This window comes from Haemaphysalis longicornis, unplaced genomic scaffold (assembly GCF_048455015.1).
Source record: "Haemaphysalis longicornis isolate Haplotype H1 unplaced genomic scaffold, Haemaphysalis longicornis Haplotype H1 scaffold_12, whole genome shotgun sequence".
NCBI lineage: Eukaryota > Metazoa > Arthropoda > Arachnida > Ixodida > Ixodidae > Haemaphysalis > Haemaphysalis longicornis.
In genome coordinates, this window is record NW_027526225.1 from 105,472,554 (window position 1) to 105,493,340 (window position 20,787).

Genomic DNA, 20,787 nt, shown 5'->3' on the forward strand with positions numbered 1-20,787 from the left:
AGTCAGAATGGTAGTAGTACCGCTAAGTATTCAGCTGGGAACGGGCTCGTATGCCAAGGCATCGTCCTGTTGTCCCTCCGGTGCAGCCAAGTATGACTTCGGCGGCATGACCATGACCAGCATGATCCGCTCAAGGGACAGCTTCCTGCCCCGCAAGTGTCACATCAGCATGAAGGACTACGTCGCCGGCAAGTCGTACGACACTTTCGCGCTGTCGTTCGAGAGCTGGGGCTTGGACAAGTTGTTCAACAAGCTGGTCGGCCCGCAGCCGGGGTCAACCAAGAGCCTCTGGAACGTGTTCAGCCGCCGCCGATTCCCGAGAGACGCCTCGGCCGAGGAGCTCAAGCATCTAGAGGAGGCGGTGAGTACACGTGCACAGTGCAATTGATTTAGAAGTAACGTTAAAACTTCGTGTAGACCTAGCAAGACCGCCAGGACGTGTTCCCATCGCCACGAGGTACGTTTTACGTTGCCACCTTATACGTCAGAAAAATCTCTATTTAATATTTTTCTGCTTTATTTTCATAAGATGGGTTTTGAATTTCCTAGAGAAGCGCCTAATGTTATGGAGGATGCTGCAAAAAAGCCTGATGTGCGGGTAACAGGGCTCAGAAGACATCCTGCGATCGCTGAACGCATCCTGCTGTACCTGCACTCTTTCATTCCAACAAATCGGTGCTTCATTTTGGGTTTTAGATGTTGTTGTAATATTAAATGTTTACGTCCATTTCTAAGCGATTGTAATGGCTGAAATATTAAAGGGAAGCTTTAGTGCCCTCACTCATTCCGTTGTACGCCAATACGTCCTGAAGGAAAGCCGACTTACTCTGACGCTGATGATGATGATGAATGGTCGCGGGAGAGCTGAAAGGAATATATGCTTCCCGTGTCAGGAATCGAACCTGGGTTCCTCACGTTATGAAGCGGGCGTCTATTCGATAGCCACATTGCGACACGGCCGAAGCGAACGCCAAGTAACAGCTATTGATTCGCGCCGTACACCGCAAACCCGAACGTTAGGCCTGCGGAGTGCACACCCTAGAGTTGCTGTGGGTATTCTAGAAAAATGGTGCGTGCCTCCAGAGTAGGTCATACTCGTAGTGTGGAATTTGCCAACCGAAGAACCCATCACGAGAAAGCTTCGTGTTCAACCATCGTCGTCGTTAAACTGAGGGGTGCATGCTTTTTGCAGTAACTCCCCTTTTGCTATACCTTCTTCTACTGCAAAAGCTGAACTTGTGTGTGTGCTTCTGGCATTCTAAATACCGTGATTGCTTGCATACCGATCCCGGTGTGCAACTAGTGCTATCACCACGCCAGTGGTTTCTCTGTCTCGAGAATATTTTTTTTCCTATTCTTCTTCTGCTCCTATTTCATCCAAATTGCAGCTCCCAGTGGCTGATCGCGAGTACGACCCGATGTACGCCCGCATGACACTCTCCCTGTTCGGAAAGACTGTCGACACCTGGGACTTAAACGAACTCATGGTCGATGACATCAAGGCCCACGGTGAGTTCACTGAGTGCTCTGTCGCCTGAGATTAGAACTGAAATGGCAGCCATCTTGTCATTTACTGCCCGCTTTAACCTTACTGCGTCTTGCGCGAGTATTAACTGCGAGTAAATACTTGTTCCTCTCACAACGCAATTCAATTAAAGGTTACAGCAACCTCTGCAACTAAGGATTTAGACTGCCCGGCTCCCCAACGCACCCCATTCATGCTTTACACTTCCCCGTTGGAAAGTTACGAACAGGTGGGACACTGTTAAACACTGCGAGCATTGGGAGGAATATGCCATCGACAGTAGTGCCTGGTGCTTCGAGCAGAGACTGAACGCCTACGCGTCCTAAGCACTGCAGAAGGGCGGAGTGAGACAGACGTGGAGATGAGAGAAGATACCCGCTGCTCGGCAAAAAATGAAGGAAGCTCACACCAAAGCGTAACACTTGAAGGTAGCGAAGCTGTGCGCAACTTTTACGACCATCACAAACGTTAAGGTCCACAACTGCAGCTGATTTGCCTGTTCTTCGTTAAAGCAACGACCTTTACTCCATCGTTGTTGCGATAAGTGTGAGCTTCTTTCATATTTTTTGGAAGTGATAATCATTGGACATCACCTTGGACGGGCGTACGCTGTGACGTGTTTTTCGCGTTCCGAGAAGAGTTGCCACGATTACAGCGAACGCCTGAGTATTTTTTTTTTTTTTTGCAAATCTTCGCCAATCCTCCTACGTTCGTATGCTTGGATTGACAAACGTGCGCCGGGGACGCTAGGCGGTCGTCACGAGGAACGCGCGCACGAGTGCACGCCATTTTTTGGTTTTTTAACTGCCTGGCAGTCGCCGAGAGGCGTGCGTTCGTGTCTGCGCGGCCGGAATTTTCTTGGTATTTTTAACTGCGGACAGAAAAAATACGATTTTGTAAACGGCTTCGCTGTTAAAAAAAAAGGAAGAAAGGGTATCAGCACGGGGGATAGCTAGCAAAACACACTCGCCCCTCGTAATCACACACACACACACGCACGAACAGTGTTTGAACATTTGAGTACCTGAATACACATATCCCCGGCGATATTGTACTGTTTGTACTCTTATTGTACTTGTACTTATTGTACCTAATGTAGTCATATTGTACTCTTTTACCCTTAATTCGGAATCGGGATTAATAGCAACTTTTCTCCAGCGGCATTCCAGAGCTCATTTTTTATTACCGGCCGTACACAGGTGACTCTGCAAACCGGCTTGAAACCGCGCTAGTAATTTTGTCTTATCCTATCTTCGTACGACCAACCGAAACCCCTAAACACACGGCGAAGCTTCATATGCAGTGAAAGCCGCCGAAATAACAGCTATGTGCAGTTCATAATAGAGAGTTTTAGCCGTCCGTCTGTTCCGTCGTGTACGTAGTTACCGGGTTGACCGGGCAGGCGCGGGAAAGGGCGAGGAGGCGCACCCCGCCGTGATGAATGCGCTGACTCGGAAAGGGCAGGCCCGGGGAACTAATCCCCCCACCGAGACAAATGCCCAAGGGCCCAGACAGGTCCCGGTCAACACGGTAACTACGTACACGAGGGAACAGACGGACTGCTAAAAGTCTCTAATATTAGAGAGTTCTAACACTCCGTGTGCTCGGTGTTGTACGTGGTTTCCGTGTTGACCGAGACCCGTCTGGGCAGTTGCGCATTCATCGCGGTAGGGTGGATTAGTTTCGCGAGCCGGCCCTCGCAATGCCCGCGCATTCGTCACGGTGCGGTGTGCCTCCTCGCCTTTCCCGCGCGCGCAGGCACAGTCGGGTCCCAGTCAACATTGTAACTATGGAAGTGACCGATCATACGGAGTGCTAAAACTCTCTATTGAGGCGCTTCCGTCGCACTTTGCCGAGAAGGTAGTGTGAAGCACCTTACAAAATATGCCAGGAGGGGAGGGGGGCGGAATACTCAAGCAGGTCCTTTTCTCTCTTGTTCACTCTTCATCGTCAACAAACAAACGCTGGAGCGAAGCTTTATTGCTCTCCTAATGCAGAGGACCCGCAAAAGGTGGCAGAGAGCGTTCTGACCAAGGGTTACCGGAAGAAGTCGTTCCACCTCACCCACGACACGGCGGTCGGTGTCCCCACCGACGTGGGCATCCCCGTGTACTTCGGCCACAAGCAGGCACGCTTCCTCTACGGGAACCGGGACAAGACCGCTGTCACTCACGGCGACATGGCGGAGATCAGCCTCAACATCAAGCGCCACTACCTGTGAGTGCCCCACTACTATACCCCAAAGGCTTCAGACAGGTCTATAGGCGGTATTCGTTAAAAGTTCAGCGTTAATTTCTCAGCTTGGCAACGCTGGAAACGGCCACAGACATGGCCGATGCGCCACAGACACGGCGCGGCTTAGGCCACTGCGGCCGCACGCCGAAAAAAAAAACCCGGCGTGCGTAATCTGCTTTGTTCCAATCTGATTCTAAACGGTGGCGTCAACAGAGATGTTATTAATCGCACTCACATTGAACTCGAGGTAATACTTTGAGAAGGTGAGGTAGAGTTTGTAACGTGAAACAGTCATGTGTTTCCCAGTCGTGCTTAGCATGGACAAGTACCGCCATCCCGCGGCGCCCGACGTAACGAGTGACGGCGCACTCACACAGTTGCATGGAGGAGAAGAGGGGTGCCTGATCTGCGGGCCGTGCGCACAACGTCGCTTAGCAACAGATGCTTGGCCACAGATATGGCGGCGCACACTTGGTTGCCTGCGTGCGTTCACCGCCATTGAATACCGGCTATAAAAATTTACCATCCCTTCCTAAACAAAGTTGGGGGGAGTGCGAAAGCTTTCTCGCTTCAAAACTGCACCTAAGGTGCATCAAAACCTTCGCTAAAATTGCGTCCAACCTTCGCATAAAATGCGTTCATTCGGTCGTCAAGCCTTCAAAGACCGAAATCGTGATCAAAAAACGCACCCGGTGCGATCATTTTTTGCGCACTAAGTAAACGCATCTACGAACGATCTCAATGTATACCAATACATGGCTTATGAGATAACGGTGTATATTGCACTCCTTCATGATTGATGCGTGTATGTCTTACTTGAACTGTTCCTTTCTCGCGATTTTCAAGCAACCATTTTCACACAATGTAAGCCAGGTTTCACACCGACGCCGTGGGTCCAGAGGCCTTAGGAGAGATTTTCGGTAAACCAACCGGTCAATGGGGAAGTGCATTAGTTTTGTAACGGGACGGCATCGTTCTCACTAAAAAAAGCTTTCGCTTTAAAACAGAACCGACTTATTCAAAAAAGTAAGATTGGTGTACATTAAACCCTAAAGAAATCGCCCCATTCGAATTATTACGTCATTCAGTGCTTTTCGCGCTGTCAATTCTAGTACAGGGACAGAAAACTATCACCGCTTTTAACAAAATACCGTATATCACGAAATCGGGTTTTAGTATTGTGTAAACCTATTTTTGCTTTCTAGATATCATTTTTTTAAGTACCATGAAGACAAAACGAAACTATGTTCACTCTGAAGAGCATTCGGTCGCAATATTTTATGTTAATTTCGACGAAATGTTTAAGCAAGAAAAATGAATATTACGTAAAACGGATAAAGTATGCGACTCTTAAGACACTTTAAAATCGCGCCGCCGTTCTGATATAACACTGACGTATAATACTGAGTCAAGCCCGCTTATAACGAACACATCGGGAAACTGAAACGAGTTCGTTATATCCGCTTTTCGCTATATCTGGACACAAAATCTACGTATACAAAGGGTAATAGGAAACGAAGATTGTTCGTTATAGACGCTATTTTGCTGAAACCGGGTTCGCTATAAGTGGGATATACTGTATTTGTGCGCCTCGCGGCTGCCGAACAACGCCATGACCAAAAAACATGACTGAGTGATTGGAGTGGGTCCTCAAGATCCATTGGGGTATGACTTGGATGCGAACGTGACGTTTCCAGGCTGATATGCGTTTTCAAAATTCCCCGTTTACTTCCCTGCGGACGGTAAATAGCGCTAAATTTCAGTGTCTTAATGCGTCTTTTTTTTCGTTTTTGGCGAGAGCAATGTCTTTCAGGACAGTAATAAAGATGGGAGAGTTACCAAAGGCTAGTTTTTCCAACAAAAACCAGGTATTTCCAGTTCTTAATCTCTATAATTAGGGAAAGATTGGTTAATGTGTTCGGTTATTGCTGTCAGACTCTGTGCAGATTTGGCAATCGAAAGCTGTACGGTGGTATACCGGTATCCCTGCCTGAATAAAATAAATAAGCTATTTTTCAAAGTTCAGCTTTGTTTCAGGTGGCCAGTGAATGAGGGTGCCGACCCACGCTTGGGGGCTGAAACTTTGCGCTATCGAAAACGCCCTTGCCTACCAGGACAACCGCTTTTGTGATAGCGGCAAAAAGCAAACGCATTTTTGAGTAGAGGCTTCTGGCGTCCTACTTTATCGGTCGCGCTTGTAAAAGGTTTGCTAACGCAAAGCAAATGGTTTCTGAGATTTGAGAAGTGGACCTTACGATCTCTTCACAGAGTCACCCAAGTAGCACGGGATCAGCTCGAGATTGAGGGAATAAACTCTATCTCGAGGAAAATCAGTGATTATGCATCTTGGAAGCGAACATGGTGGTTAGGTCGCTCTGAAGCAGTCGTGCGAGGCACTTTCACGCGCCGAGCTGAACGAAGAGGACGGCCAGCAGTGTTTTTCGATCTTACACGTGGTAGTTTGGTAAGGCAGCACATCTTACATGCAATACTGAATACGTATATTTGAAATGAGCGTGGTCACTTTTTTTCGTGGGCCATACATTTTGCCCCAAATGTTTCCGATGTTTCGTTTGAGTTAAAAAAATGCACACGCCATTTCAACCTCTGGAGTGAGAAGTGAAGTTTAATAGAGATAACAGAAACTTTTCGTGACAACGGCACCGCCGCACCGAGGAACGGGAGAAAACTAGACACACAAGCGCTTGGCACGTCAACGGAGAGAGGGCAGGGCGAACGTAGACACGGGCGACGCGGGATGCACAGCGTCAACCCTTTGAGAAAACCATTGCCTGTCTGAGACTATAGGGATATTTAAAAATTGCACTCATTGATAACTGAACTACTGAAGATGTACATGCAAATGGGAGGCGTGCAGGCTTGAGGTCGAAATCGTTGTTTATCTTGGAAATGGTTTTTATTAATAACTAATGTACTTAATTAAAGTGCGTATCCAAATGACGAGGCATATAGGCTTGAGGCTCAAATCAATGCTTTAAACGGCACGCGACTGTGTTGTTGACGGCGCACTAATAGCGAACACACTGGGACGTTCATTGTCAAACGCATCGCGCTTCAAAGATGCGCGAATTTTTGTCCACGGACACGAAATATACATGAAAGCATCGACATATAAAACTGCTGAAAGTATAAGCTTTGCTTAAAAATTTGTCGAATGTGTAGCCCTCCTCCCCGAGAGAGAGAGAGAGAGAGAGAGAGAGAGAGAGAGAGAGAGAGAGAGAGAGAGAGAGAGAGAGAGAGAGAGAGAGAGAGAGAGAGACAACAGACAGACAGGCAGGCAGGCAGGCAGGTTGATTGATTGATTGATTGATTCATTGATTGATTCATTGATTGATTGATTCATTGATTGATTGATTCATTGATTGATTGATTGATTGATTGATTGATTGATTGATTGATTGATTGATTGATTGATTGATTGATTGATTGATTGATTGATTGATTGATTGTTGCCCTGAGTAGTAAACGGAAGGATTCTAGAGGGAGGAAGTCACCTGGCCTTCCCCGTTACATGGCTGTCGTTAGCCCGTGGGCCCTAGCGGCCCTTGTTGCATCCATTGTTATTAGGTGGACCTTAGTTGCATCCATTATTATTACAATAGAGAAGGAATGCATATGTACCTCTCATAGGTAAGTATAGTATAGTTGCTGTTGCCCTTGAGGTGTTCTTTGGAACCAAACGGTTACAGCCACCTCAAATTGGAATTAAAAAAAAAAACAATGTAAAGAAAACCTTCTGGAGCTCGTGAAGAAATGCTTCGCATGCTGAAGAGTACCGGCAAGGCTATTTCAAGTTTTGGGTTGTGTGCATTTTGCCCCCGCCGACTAGCTTACCGATGTCTACTTTCTCCCTCCCCGGGCAGGTTCGAGACTCGCACGATAAAGTCGATTGGAATGGCCCTTCCATTCCTGGAATCGTCGATGGGTACGGCCTCCGACGACAGGACAGTGATCTCATGGCCGCTGGAGCTCAAGGTGACTGTGGCGCCCCTGGAAGGAAAGCTGAGCCTGCACCGCCCCACGCACCTGCCCTGGAACGTGGTCAACCACCACTCACAGCCGTTCACATTCATCTTGCCCTTTGACATGGTCTCGGACCCCACCAAGGCGGCCACTACCATAGCCCAGGGTTCGCTTCCCCTCTATAAACCGGAAGAACTAAAACACGTAAGTGAGCATAAACGCTGGGAGAGGTTTCCGAGTCGAGTTCGCAACACAAACAATAGGTTGCTGATTTATGCAGCTTTACCGATGGCAAAGAGATACGCTATGTATGGGGATAGTGTAATATTGCTGCGAACCATGCATTGGGTTTGTTTATGTTTTGTTTTTACTGCCCGACCACGCCCGGCTCGGTTATCTGTGTCCCAAAAGAAGCGGGTGTTGCCTTATTTATTTTTATGCCGCACGGGTTATCTCATTCTTCTAAGGAGAGCGTTTCGCCCTAACGTCACTAGCCTAGAATAATCTTCTTTGATCTACAGTGCTCTGGATCTAAATCGACGGTTCGAGAAGTGCTCGCGCCGAAAGATAAAAGCCTGCAGAGGAGACGCCGCGGTATTCGACTCCCCGACGCTCGCCTGCGCACGTCACTTTGTTGACTGCTGCTTCACCCCCTGTGTATTCATTGAGTTGTTATATCAAAACGAAAGTCATGATATTTGTTTACAATGAATTACCCGCCGGGGTGGCTCACTGTCTAAGGCGTTTTGTTCTTGAGCCTAAGAACGCGGGTTAGATCATAGCCGCGGTGACGGCTTTTCAGATGGAGCGAAAATGAGAAGACGCCTGGGTGTCGAGATTTCGGCGCAGGTTAAAGACATGCAGGTGGCCAAAATTAATCCAGAGTCTTCTGCTACGACGCGCCTTATAGCCGAGGTGTAGTTGGGGCGTGCTAAAATCCGCAATCAATCAATTTCACGAGAATGACACCGCCGCATAAACCCGAAAGAAAGGGACAAGAGTGAAAAAAGAAGCGTCAAAAGCTAGATTGTACCGAAGAAAATGGTTAATTTCTTTCTCTTGCCTTGCATCGGACCAGCTTATCGGTTATGCTCTAAGAACTGCGCGAATATCGCCTGGTGAAGTCAGCATGTCTACCAAGGAACAGACATGCTGTGCTAAATGTATCCGTTGATCAACGCACGTGGTCTCCGCAGCATATTAGGCCATCTCAGAGAAATACCGAATAGAGTTGTCGAAACAGCATTTTAACATCAACGGGACACTTAAATGAATTTGTCAAGCACCTGTTTTTGTTTGCACTGCGTAGACTGGTTCACCTAAACACACTTTTCATCGTTTATCCAGGCTATAAGGTAGTATTCATTTTATAAAGCATCACAGAAGAAAAATTATCACGCGTGGTTAGCGGCGGCCGCAGCAACAGCAGTGGCGTCAATTAAAGTTGCTATAGTGATTGGACGATGTCCAGGAGTGCAATTCAAACCAGTTTCGGTTTCGGTTCTGTGAAGCACCATGCTTGGCATCCGACGTTATCGTTGGATGTGCATTGTCGATATCTCACTTATCGGAATGCCGGGCTTCTACCATATTTTCTGCTGTAAAATGCGTCAGATAAGCCTTCCAGCCCGTCTTGGAATTGTAACAATCACTAGCGGGGGCATACGCACTGGATGAATGCACTCCGCGTCACCTCAGACGCGGAGTGCATTCATCCATCTTTGGAACTTTCCTGGCTCGTGCCTGTGTCGTAAGAGGCGTGTTCGCACCAGGCCAAGGGTCGGCTTTATTCGGGACTGTGCTCGCAAGCAGTCGGTGCTTACGGCAACACCATGCCACCGGGAACTCACCAGTACATTAGTGTCAGTCTCCGCGCATTCTGCGAACTCGCTCGTGAAGCAATACACGTTAAAGCGCAAAAACGGCGAATTCTGCTTAAAAAACATAGCCCAAAAACAAATAAATTGACTTCAAAATTCCTAGCATTCACTATCGGGTATTTGAACTTGTGACTTGCAAAAACAATGTACCTAGTGCTCCAGACCACTCGGTCATAAGCCAGCGATGCCAAGGGAGTAAATATAAAGTATATTATGTATAGCCAGCTTACATTTTTATTTAGTTTTTGCATTTTAGCAGCTCAGATGACTATGTTTTGTATAGCGCTCGTCCCCAAATTCCCACAATATCTCGTGTCTAGCAACTGAATTCTTTAGACGGAAAAGCGTTCGCAAATGTGTGGTCATTGTGCTGACCCCTGTGCTAGTTCACCCAGGGCGAAAACTGTTTCCTGCAGCCTGATTGTGCGCTGTACTTGATTTTTATTTCTTAGTACTTCACTGACTTAGTGATTCGCTGACTCCTTTTCAGCCTTCAACTGACCTTAGATTTTTTTTACTAGGGTATCAGTCAGCGAAGCGTCACATGTGGCTTGTGTAGAGTTACTTGGACTTAGAGCTTGACAAACTGTACAAACTGACAAACTAACGACAAATTCTTCCTGGTACGAACGCGCCGTGGCTCAGTTTCAACTGAGTGAACCAATTACGACGACCCGCCCGCCGCCGACCGACTAAACGCTGGGCCGACTAACTCTGTCGGGGGGTCGGCGAGCCGTGCAGTAGCTCAGTCAAGCCAAGCCATCCTGTTTTGACGTCATACTAAACATCATAGGAAATGGGCAAGCAGGATGCAGAGATGAGGAAAGCATTTTCGAAATAATTTTTCTACTGAATAAAGGCGGGTAAACGCAGTGAGGGTTGTAGAAACATGGCCTACAGACTCCAGACAACAATTTGCGCTAGTAATCCCCCAATGTTTACAAATCACTTCAGTGTCCCTTTAGTTTAAAGCGTGTTTCCCGCATGGAGAGCTTTATGGTGTCAAAGTACGTTTTACCACTACAGGATTCGGGGTGATCATTATTATCACGTCAACATCAGAAGCAGCAGCAGAATCATTGGTATCATCTTCGTCTATGCAGTCATAATTACTTGTGAAGGGATAATTTCATTTTTAGCCGATTGGTTGAATCGAGGAACGGACGGACAAATGGACACACAGACAGATAGACGGAAATTTTCTTGTTTAAGTAAAGCCCCAGAAGGAATGTAGTCTTCAAAAGCCTTCCTGCAGGAGCATTCGCGTTCTCGAAGTGGAACGAAGGAATAAACCAGCTAAAGGAAAGGCAGGAATGTCAACCACGCTGCTAAGAAAAAACTCCCACCTCCCCTCGCGGGAACCCCTGTGTAGATGCGACGCATAGGCGGAGCGGCGAAGGGAACGCGTTTTATAGCGCTCATAACGTTGAGGGGACTGCGTAAGCTGGTCCCAGTCGATGACGACGTTGGCGTACTTGTAAAGCGGCGTGGACTCTAGGTGTTTGAGCCAAGCGTGGATGTTGCTTCGCCGGAGAACGGCACACCGGTTATATGCGCAGCGCGCCCGAAGGAGAGGAAACCGCGGAAGAGAGAGTATTGCACATGCGCCGGCCCCAGCGCGTCTGCCGCGGCTATGACGCAACGTGCCGCGGCTATGACGCAACGTAATCCAACACAATCCACTTTAATCCAATCCAATCCAAATCCAATCCAACCGAATCCAAGCTAAGCCAAGCCAAGCCAAGCCAATCCAATCCAATCCAATAAAATCAAATCCAATCCAATGCCCTTCGCGAGAGTGTTCGTTATCGGAGAGGAGAGGGGGTGAGCGGCGGAGAGCGGCGGAGAGCGCAGCTCGCGCGGCGAGGAGAATGGCAGAGGGGTGGACAACGCCGACAACAACGACGACGACGCCGGAGGGACAAGGCGAGTGAATCAGATGCTCTGCATCTAATAAGCATCCTCCATACGAAGGCACGCAAAGCGACCACATTTCTGGACATCAGCGACAAAGAGTCTGCGGGCCCCTCACGAAGCACTTCACTTGGCGCAATGACGTTGCACTCAAAGCCCAACTTCGCCACGTCACAGTGACACCGGCGTTATCGCTAGCACTTCACGAGGTATATATATGCGTTTATATGCAATATATGTTGAAGTTTTGGCGAGAGTTCGCGAAAGCCATTTTCGACCGTAGTAACCGGTTTTCTAATCGCAAAAATACAGAGGGCGTTAGAAACATTTGCGTGCTGACACTGTATTTGCTGACATGTGTTAGGCCTGGTTCATACTGTTGTCGCTACTGTCATAATTATTTTAAACGACGTGATTTCACGTCTCAGCCAACCGAAACGTGTGAAATGGCATTATTTTTACGTCCATAGATCCCCATATGGCTTTTACATCGGTAGTTTGAACATAGCTTTAGAGTAATTCACAAACGCAGTCACAGAACACGAAGCGCAAGAAGGTGCACAATTCGCAGCAAGAAAATCCTGCTATTTCCTTAACCAGCTTGCCGCAGATAATGTGGCTATCATTAACTGCTCATGGTAGGATTGCACACTTCCATTCAGTGGAAAATGACGGTTTAAAACTTACCGGAAAGCTGGGTTCCATGCTGACCCATCCTTCGAGGCAGACGGAGGCACACAAGTTCCGCAAGAAAAACCTTGTATTGTCGTCATCATTAGTCAACGCACTAGTCCCATCAACACGTCTTCCAAGTTGCTCCTCGCCTGCAGTCTCCTCAATCACCACTGTTACCGACACTAAACAAACCTTACGCGCACTGCGGCCACCACCGCGGAAAATTTTTGTTGCGGCCAACACGCCCACCAACATTTGGTTTGGAAATGGTAAGCCTAACCAGTTGCAACCTTTTCAAGGCTCCAAACAGCGCGAAAGTTCTCTTCACCACAGTTCAGAGGGCAGCGAATACGCGACGGAAACTGCGCAGCACCACCGGCGGATATCAGTCGTCGTTTGGCCCAGAGGGAACGACCTGAACCACGTCTCTGTCACTGCCACACATATCGGCACAACTAACACACCCGTCAAGGAAGGCATGCCCAACAATTAATGCGACGTTTCTACGCAGGTAACTACTTAAATCGGTCCCCCATCCAAGCACGGTAACGAAGGTAACGAAGATAGCCCGAGCATCGCAGAGGCGCTGCAGTTGAAACATCGTCTGCGAGCGACGGCAACTGTCTGTCTAGACAGAATTATTGTGAGGCAAAGAAAAATAACGAAAGAGAGAGCGTGTGTACAGATGTGACGAGCCGCGCAAGGAACGGCGTCGGGCACAAAACGCAAATTCACCACGTCATGGTGTCGCCGCCGTTGTCGCAGGCAGCTCGCGAGCACTTGCATCGGAAATCACTGAAATCATCGCAAGTCATTACAATTGGTTACCACGGCAACCACCTTCTAGTCTGCACGAAGAACGAATGGACGGCTCTTGGCCGGCGTTTGGGAAAACCGTGAATTCCGCGATGGAGGAAGACGCGACAAAAAAAAAAACTAAATCGCTGCGTGCCGATGAAAGCCGTCGTGTACGATGGTTACCCAGAGAGAAGCAGCGCTAAAACAGCTTCAGTGACTGACGAATATTTGTAGTTGAACTGTTTTAATTAGGTTTATGGGGTAGCCCAGTGCGTAAAGAGTAGCGCTGCTGAGCCCAAGGACGCCGATTAGACCCCGGCGGATGCGACCACTTTTTGATGGCAGTAAAAAACGAAAACGCCCATGCGTCGAGATTGCGCCCGCGATGAAGAGACCCTCGGTCTCTTGAAAGGAATTTGAAAGTTTTTTAATGCGACGCTTTCTATGCGTTGCCAATAAACATTGGATTTGTTTCCTCATCTGCTTTCAGATTTTCTGATCGTCTGCTACCTCATTTAGCTTCTTCTTACCGTGGAAAGAGCCAAATGAGGTAGCAGACGATCAGAAAACCTGCTTTCCCATTTTGTGATCGTCTGCTATCCCATTTGGCTCGTTCCTGCCGTGGAATGAGCGTGAATCCACATCGTCCGTTTCGCTCTGCATACCCCAGGTGGCGCCATCGTTCCAAGATCAGCTTGCACTGACTTGCACGTCAAAATCGGCCGGCATTTTCCCATACGCGAAATTCATTTTTATTTATTTTCAGAATAAACAGATAAGTACCGTCGTTGTTCTCGGTTTCAAACAAAATAAACCCCAAAATTCGGCTTTGAGCACGGTTCGCCAAGGAAGAAATTTTAAAGTGTTCCAATTACTCTCGTGACACCCTCTATAAACTACTGTAATTATTATCACAATCACCGTTGTCAGCAGCCTACTGACGTTCAGTTAGTGAGGACTAAATTTCCCATTTTCAATCAACGCTTGCTAAGTTGGGCCACCCCAAACCATCCTGAACACTCCTCCCCCCTAATTTTTTCATCGCCAAATCCCACCGAATATTTTGTATGATCGTTCTTTTAATTCCGTCTCTTAAAGCCATTTTGTTGTTTGTGTGGCTTTCCTCTTGCCGGTACTCCACATCACATATCGGGGCCACAAAGAATTTTTTAACACAAAAGTGTTTTATTCCGGGATTCACGAAGATTTCACTTACGTCATATCCGTCATGGAAGTGACGCCACTAGAACGAAGCAAGCGTCCTGTAAAGGATGCACCCCTGCAAAAAGGGTCTTCTTGCGGGGAAGCAACCTTTAGTGCTAACTTGTTTGGCAGTGTGGATAAACGATGGGGATAACTACTTAAGAACTCACGAGGTGCAACTTAAGGTTAAGGGAAAGCGAAACGCAGCTATAATGAAGCATAGAGCTTTGTGGGGGTATAACAGATATGAAGTAGTAAGAGGAATGTAGAAAGGAGTAATGGTTCCGGGTCTCACGTTTGCGAATGCTGTACTCTGCTTAAAATCAGACGTTCTATCAGGCCTGGAAGTAAACCAGAGAATGGTAGGACGCTTGGCCTTAGGCGCGCATGGAAAAACAAGTAACGAAGCAGTTCAGGGAGATATGGGCTGGGCGTCGTTTGAAGTTAGAGAAGCACAGAGTAAAATATGCTTTGAGATGAGGTTGAGGGCAATGGATCAACGAAGGTGGGCAGCTAAGGTATTTAGGTACCTATACTTGAAAAGCGTGGACACGCAGTGATTAAGAAAGACCAGAAGGCTAACGATGAAATACGGAAAGAACAGTGGAGAATACAAAACAGCCAAGGTAACCAAAAAAGAGGCAAGACAGATTGAAACGAATAAATGGAGGGAAAAAATGGAAGCTAAAACGTCGTTAGAGATGTACAGGGCTGAGAAATTGAACATCAGAAAGGAAAATTTCTACGATAATTCCCAGGGCAGTGCTTTGCTTTTTGAGGCTAGAGCAGGTTGCCTGCAAACTAAGAGTTTTGTGGGGAAGTATTCACAAAATGATGGGGTATGCATGGTCTGCGGAAAAGAAACAGACACTATGCGGCACATAGTGTTAGAATGTGAGGGTATCCATCCAAATCTACATGAAGGGAATATTGGGCTTCCAGAAGCCCTAGGATTTAAGGGTATCAGAGAGGAAGTTAACTTCAAAGCTGTCGAAGGGACGAAAAGAAGATTAGAATGCTGGTGGACGAAAAGCAGAGAGGGGATTATTGCCTAGGACAGTTACCACCTGTAACAGGAAAAAAAAGTATTTCGGGCCTAATAAGCTTTAGTGCCTGCCCTAAGCAGCGCTAGTATTAAACCAAGAGTGTAAAGCATGGTTGTATTAGTCCTTTTTGGTAAGATGACATGTCATCACCCCGCTTCAAAGGGGAAACCAATAGCAATCATCATCACCATCATCATGTACGTTATAGTTATGGTTGTTCGTTTTCGGGTTTTATATATTAAGACGAACGCGTTTTATGCCGGGGTACACCAAGATTCCACTGAAGTCATAACCGTCACGGAAATGACGCCAGTACACCTTTTCCAAAGCTACCCACCAGCAGGACGTCACTCGCCAAGCACACCCACAAGACAGCCGCCGACCCGCAAATCATGCCGCGCTGCAGATTTCGCTGCACCGTTCACTTTCGTGTTTTATCGATTTCAATGACAGAGGAATCAATCACTGTTTTTTTTTTCATTTAAATTCAGCCAGGATGTGTTCTGCACAGCTTGTTCCCCATCGATCACGCTAGCTTCCTGTTCCTAAGACTTGTACCACCTGTTGATATTTCCATGGCTCTATTACCAGACTGAAGTTTCCTTACTGGTGTCGTAACGAAGATTCGGCCAGCATTAGGAATACTGCCTCGCGAGCCAGCACCGGAAGTACACGTTGGCTGTATACCATTTTTTGCAGTAACACACGTAACCTACTTGCTGATGAAGCTTTCCAAAAGCACCCCCTCTAGCGCTCATTCACTTATTCTTATATTTACTAAGATACGCATGGTTGGTCCACTGTTCTGCTTTTAAGCATTGCTTCAGATTTTCTTAATTTATATCAAGCCTCGCACGTATTAAAACCCATGATAATTCGAAACAATATAACCCCAAAATCTAAATTCTAGTAAAGCTTCTTAATTTCGGTTTGTCCTTCAAATCCGGGTGTACTAATGCAAAAAATGCTCCCGCACGCAAACTTTATGCGGCGTTCGCACTGCTGTCTCAATCTTGAAACCGCTGAATTCTGTCCCACTGAGTCCCTCTACATTTATACTTGGCTTTCTTCTGTACGCAGTTCGACCGCAACTACTTCGGCGAACTGCTCGGCATGAGCCTGAACGTCAAGGGTCATCTCATAGACCATGGCCTGGAGGAGAGCTTGCGCGAGCTGTTCCACGAGATGACCTGGCGCGAACGATTCTACTATCTCATGCTCAACCCCCACTGGCACCCGCGGAACGTGAAGATGTACATAATGCCCACCGCTGAGGATGCCACCAAGGCTGTGAGTGAGAATTTGAAGTCACTTCAAATTCTTTCCGAGTTGCAACTTGTACTTTAAAAGCGAGTGACAACCGGTATTACTGCTCCTAGTGCAGCCAACCAAAGCATACGATAGTCTACGCGTTGGGTCATGAAGCATCGAGTGAACTAATGGGATGAAGGGAGGGAGGAGAGGAAAATCTTGGAAACCACATGCTGCAATTTGCTGTATGTGGGGAACTATATCTCGCTCGTAAGTTTTCGTGTCACTCGGCGCCACTTCTGATTGTATCCATATGGAAAGGTTCCATGATCGCACGGAAGTAATGCTTGATGTAGCTGCCACACCTACTCTCTTCGAATGACTACTGCCCGCTGAACAGAGCCATGTGTGCTTGAGCACCGCTGATTTCATGTTCTGTATACTGCAGAGGCACCCACCACATTACTGTCCCTAGTCGCCATAGCGAGGCGGGCAGCGCATACGCTAGACGGTCATGCAAAGACAACCCACATGCAATCAATTAGCTGCTCCTCATTAACTTTGTAGCTCCTTTTGGTACGAAGGGAGCGCTGCAATACCAAGGTCACTATGGTTAGTGATAATAGTAAAAGCTCGTTAATTTGAACTCGGTTAATTCGAACTTTCGGTCAACTCCAACTCACGCCCTGGTCCCGGCACAGCCCTGTATATTTAAATAATGAAAAAGTCCCGATAATTCGAATGCGTCGGTATCCAGAACGGTTAATTCGATCTATGATCCCCTGGTTTCCATCGCTGCTCACAGAAGAAGTCTGCCCGGAATGATTACAATGGGTCGCAAATCTAAACCAAACCAAATTCACTAGAGATTCAAACACAACGAAACAGAAAAACAACAGCATGGCCAGCGTTCTACGCTCCTGCAACAGCTTACTTCGCTTCTAGAAAGGGCGCTGCACCACCGGCGCCAGTGCTCCGGCTCATGTCATTATTATTTACGAAACAGAAATAACCGGCCACGAACGTGTATAGCGACTAATTCACGATAACGAGCCCAGAGGTGGCTTGTTTGAGTAGTGCCCGCACAGTGTGCGCAATTTCCACTCATTCTAGCGCCCTCCCGTCAATTCAAACTCCGCTTAATTCGAACAATTTTATGATCCCCTTCGAGTTCGAATTAACGAGCTTTTACTGTATTTATTTTGAGGCCCTAGTCATGCATTCGCTGTGTTTTTGTTTCCGCTTCCCAAGGTTGACATCGAGCTTTCGTACAACTTCCTCGAGCCCGACGACGCCCGGGAGAGCCACTTCTCGATCCACGACCAAATCGGCGACGACGCCGAGGTGCCGTCGACGCACGTGCTCAAGCTCGATATGCATCTCAGGGGCGAGTCGAAAGACCGCTTCGTGGCGTCCGAGCTGAGGTACTCCTTCAGCCACGACCTGTTCAAGCACAAGCTTCAGTTTTTCTACGACAGATCGCAGTTCAGCAAGGACCCGCACAGCGCACTCAAGGTACCTGGGCCCAGCACCCGTACTGATTGTATGACAATGCTGCGCTTCTTAAGTCACCACGCGAGGCCCTATGCCAGATCAAGTATAGTTCCGCTTTTACGGCATCTGTAGGAAAAGCTGATGGGACTTGAAATTTCTGCGTACGGTCCACGTTGTCAATCTGTGTTGACACCTTGGCAGTGATAAAAACACTCAAGGGAAGGCTATAAACAACAATCATTCCCACTAATATCCCTAATCTCTTGTAGCTTAGACTATTTTGACGGTAGTTGCTACCGGCGCCATGGTTGATACTCCTACGATTTAGAAGCCGCAACAATTTTTTCGGCTCTAATACTGCAATCTGGGCTACATCACTTATGTTACGTCACAATGTGAAGTGGGTGCAGACCATACCAAAAAATAAGCCAACAAACTGCAATTTAGAAGTGTTCCCTTATATCTCCCGCTGACGCATTTTACCCAGCGGTTTGGGGTGACTACATATACCCCAGGGACACGAGTGGAACTAATATCATACAGGAATTTTGTTTGAAACCGCAAACAAACTAGAAGTTACCCTAAGTTTACTAGAAGTTACCCCTTCTCGTGCTAGAAAAAAAAAAGCGTAACAATGTGAATTGTCACAACGACCACACGCTACCTGTTGCTTTGCATCGTTCCTCAGATCTGCTTGGACGTATCAGCGAAGTTCCCGGAGCCCGACTGGACCAGGGCCGACAACTTGGCGACATTCTACCAGAACAGTCACGTCGATGCCAAGCTGGACCTTCACTACGGAGACACCTGTGAATCAGGATCTAGCGTAGGGCACCGCATGTTTCTACCCCAATTCTTAAGTCCCTTTTCGCAAAAGGGCATCCGTCCTGGGCAAAAGCTGCAATCGCATTTTTCATTGCAAATACCGAGTACTGAACGTGCCTCTTCGGTCCAAACAGTTTACACTTCGTTAGAAGAAAATGAGGCATTGAACCACAAGGAGTGTGAGACTGTTTTTGGTGGCCTGTTGAAGGCATGAACTTTTCACTGCATAAAAATTGATAGCATGTTTTTGTGTTATTCTCTGCCTAGACTACTAGCCAGCCAGAAAATTCCAGCGGTTGCTTCCCTTTTCGAATAAATTTGAAACAGCACGGGCTATATATATATATATATATATATATATATATATATATATATATATATATATATATATATATATATATATATATATATATATATATATATATATATATATATATATATATATATATATATATATATATATTGTAAGGCCTATGGTAGGCGAAGGCAGACCAGTACGCGCAAACCGCTTTATTCGCAGGCCGAGCTGCAAGGCGGCAAGATGGCGACCGAACCAGGTTACCGATCCGATGATGATAGTTCGAGAAGGTAGAAGAATCGGTGATGATGAGTATATACAAAGATGAAGAAGCCGTGGCCGCAACCGGGCGCCAGTGATGATTGCATTCCAGTGGGACAATCCATTCAGCGCTACGAACTTCCACAAACGAGGCTACCACTGGTCTCACAATATATATATATATATATATATATATATATATATATATATATATATATATATACGGGACAAGGGACTCGGTAAAGATACATATCAATGTTGCAGTCGTCATTGCCAGTGCTATTCGGCTTTTTTCGAAATATTTAATAGGGCCGAATGACGTGTGCTTGTCACGTTTCTTTGATTCATTGATAAATAAGCGAAAATATAAGTCGAGAAAAAATCCGCCGTTTTCCGGGAGCGGGAGCCGTTTTCCCGCTCCCGGAAAACGGCGGATTTTTTCTCGACTTATATTTTCGCTTATTTATCAATGAATCAAAGAAACGTGACAAGCACACGTCATTCGGCCCTATTAAATATTTCGAAAAAAGCCGAATAGCACTGGCAATGACGACTGCAACATTGATATGTATATATATATATATATATATATATATATATATATATATATATGTAGACAAGTGCAGACCTACAATCCCACAAGTGGGTGAGCAGTCACGCTCTCATTTGACCCGCACCGGAAGTAGCGGAAGCAACACATGACACGTTATTGAGCTCCCTTAAGGGGCGGTGGGAAGCTCGGAATTTCATAATTTGGCTCTTTAAAAAGTTCATGCTAGTGTGAAGGTCTCTCCTCACGATACGTTCGGCGCGCGCCACGACTCTCCCAGCAGATCACAATCGACGGCAAGTTCACGCAGACGGACGACGACCTGCAACAGCTGCTGGCCGCCTCCGAGGGCAAGCCACTCTACTTTAGCCGAGCCAAGCCCAACTGGCTGCAAAAGATAGCCAACTACTGCCAGGAAGTTCGTAAAGAGGGCGTCCCCTACAACTACTGGTGCCTCAAGCTCATGCGCTTCTCCAGCCGCCTCGGGAAACTGACCGCCAACGTGGAGTACAAGAACTACAAACCCGTAAGTTCCTGTCTTACTTTTCGTTGCAATCGCTCGTTGTTCTTCACCACACAAGGACCAGAAAAGGGTTATTTCAGTTTCAGTTTTCAGTTACCCTTTATTTGCGTAGTAGCCATTACATAAAGTATTCAGGAAAAAAAGCTGGGAACAGCTTGACGGGCCCGGATTACCCCCGGGGCAGTTTCGGCAAACAGGGCAGTAGACATGTTTTCAGTAAACACCAGAAAAGGAAAATCTGAAACAATGTGACAGATACAACAAAATGGCTACATTCCAATCTCAACAACAATTTGGCGCAAGTTTCTGAAGGAAATGTTGGTTA

At 46.9% G+C, this 20,787-nt stretch overlaps 1 protein-coding gene across 2 annotated transcripts in view; it reads left to right on the forward strand.

Moving 5' to 3' along the window:
- Positions 1-20,787, forward strand: part of LOC144163192 (vitellogenin-6-like) — a 69,265-nt gene that overhangs the window by 36,303 nt on the left and 12,175 nt on the right. Inside the window, exons 14-21 of one of the 2 annotated variants that reach the window (XM_077694023.1) lie at positions 87-361; positions 1,389-1,509; positions 3,523-3,742; positions 7,645-7,948; positions 16,341-16,550; positions 17,763-18,026; positions 18,694-18,831; positions 20,220-20,465. In XM_077694023.1, the coding sequence (XP_077550149.1) occupies positions 87-361; positions 1,389-1,509; positions 3,523-3,742; positions 7,645-7,948; positions 16,341-16,550; positions 17,763-18,026; positions 18,694-18,831; positions 20,220-20,465 (1,778 nt within the window). The remainder of the gene's footprint in view (positions 1-86; positions 362-1,388; positions 1,510-3,522; positions 3,743-7,644; positions 7,949-16,340; positions 16,551-17,762; positions 18,027-18,693; positions 18,832-20,219; positions 20,466-20,787) is intronic. The other variant, XM_077694024.1, reaches the window with a different exon arrangement.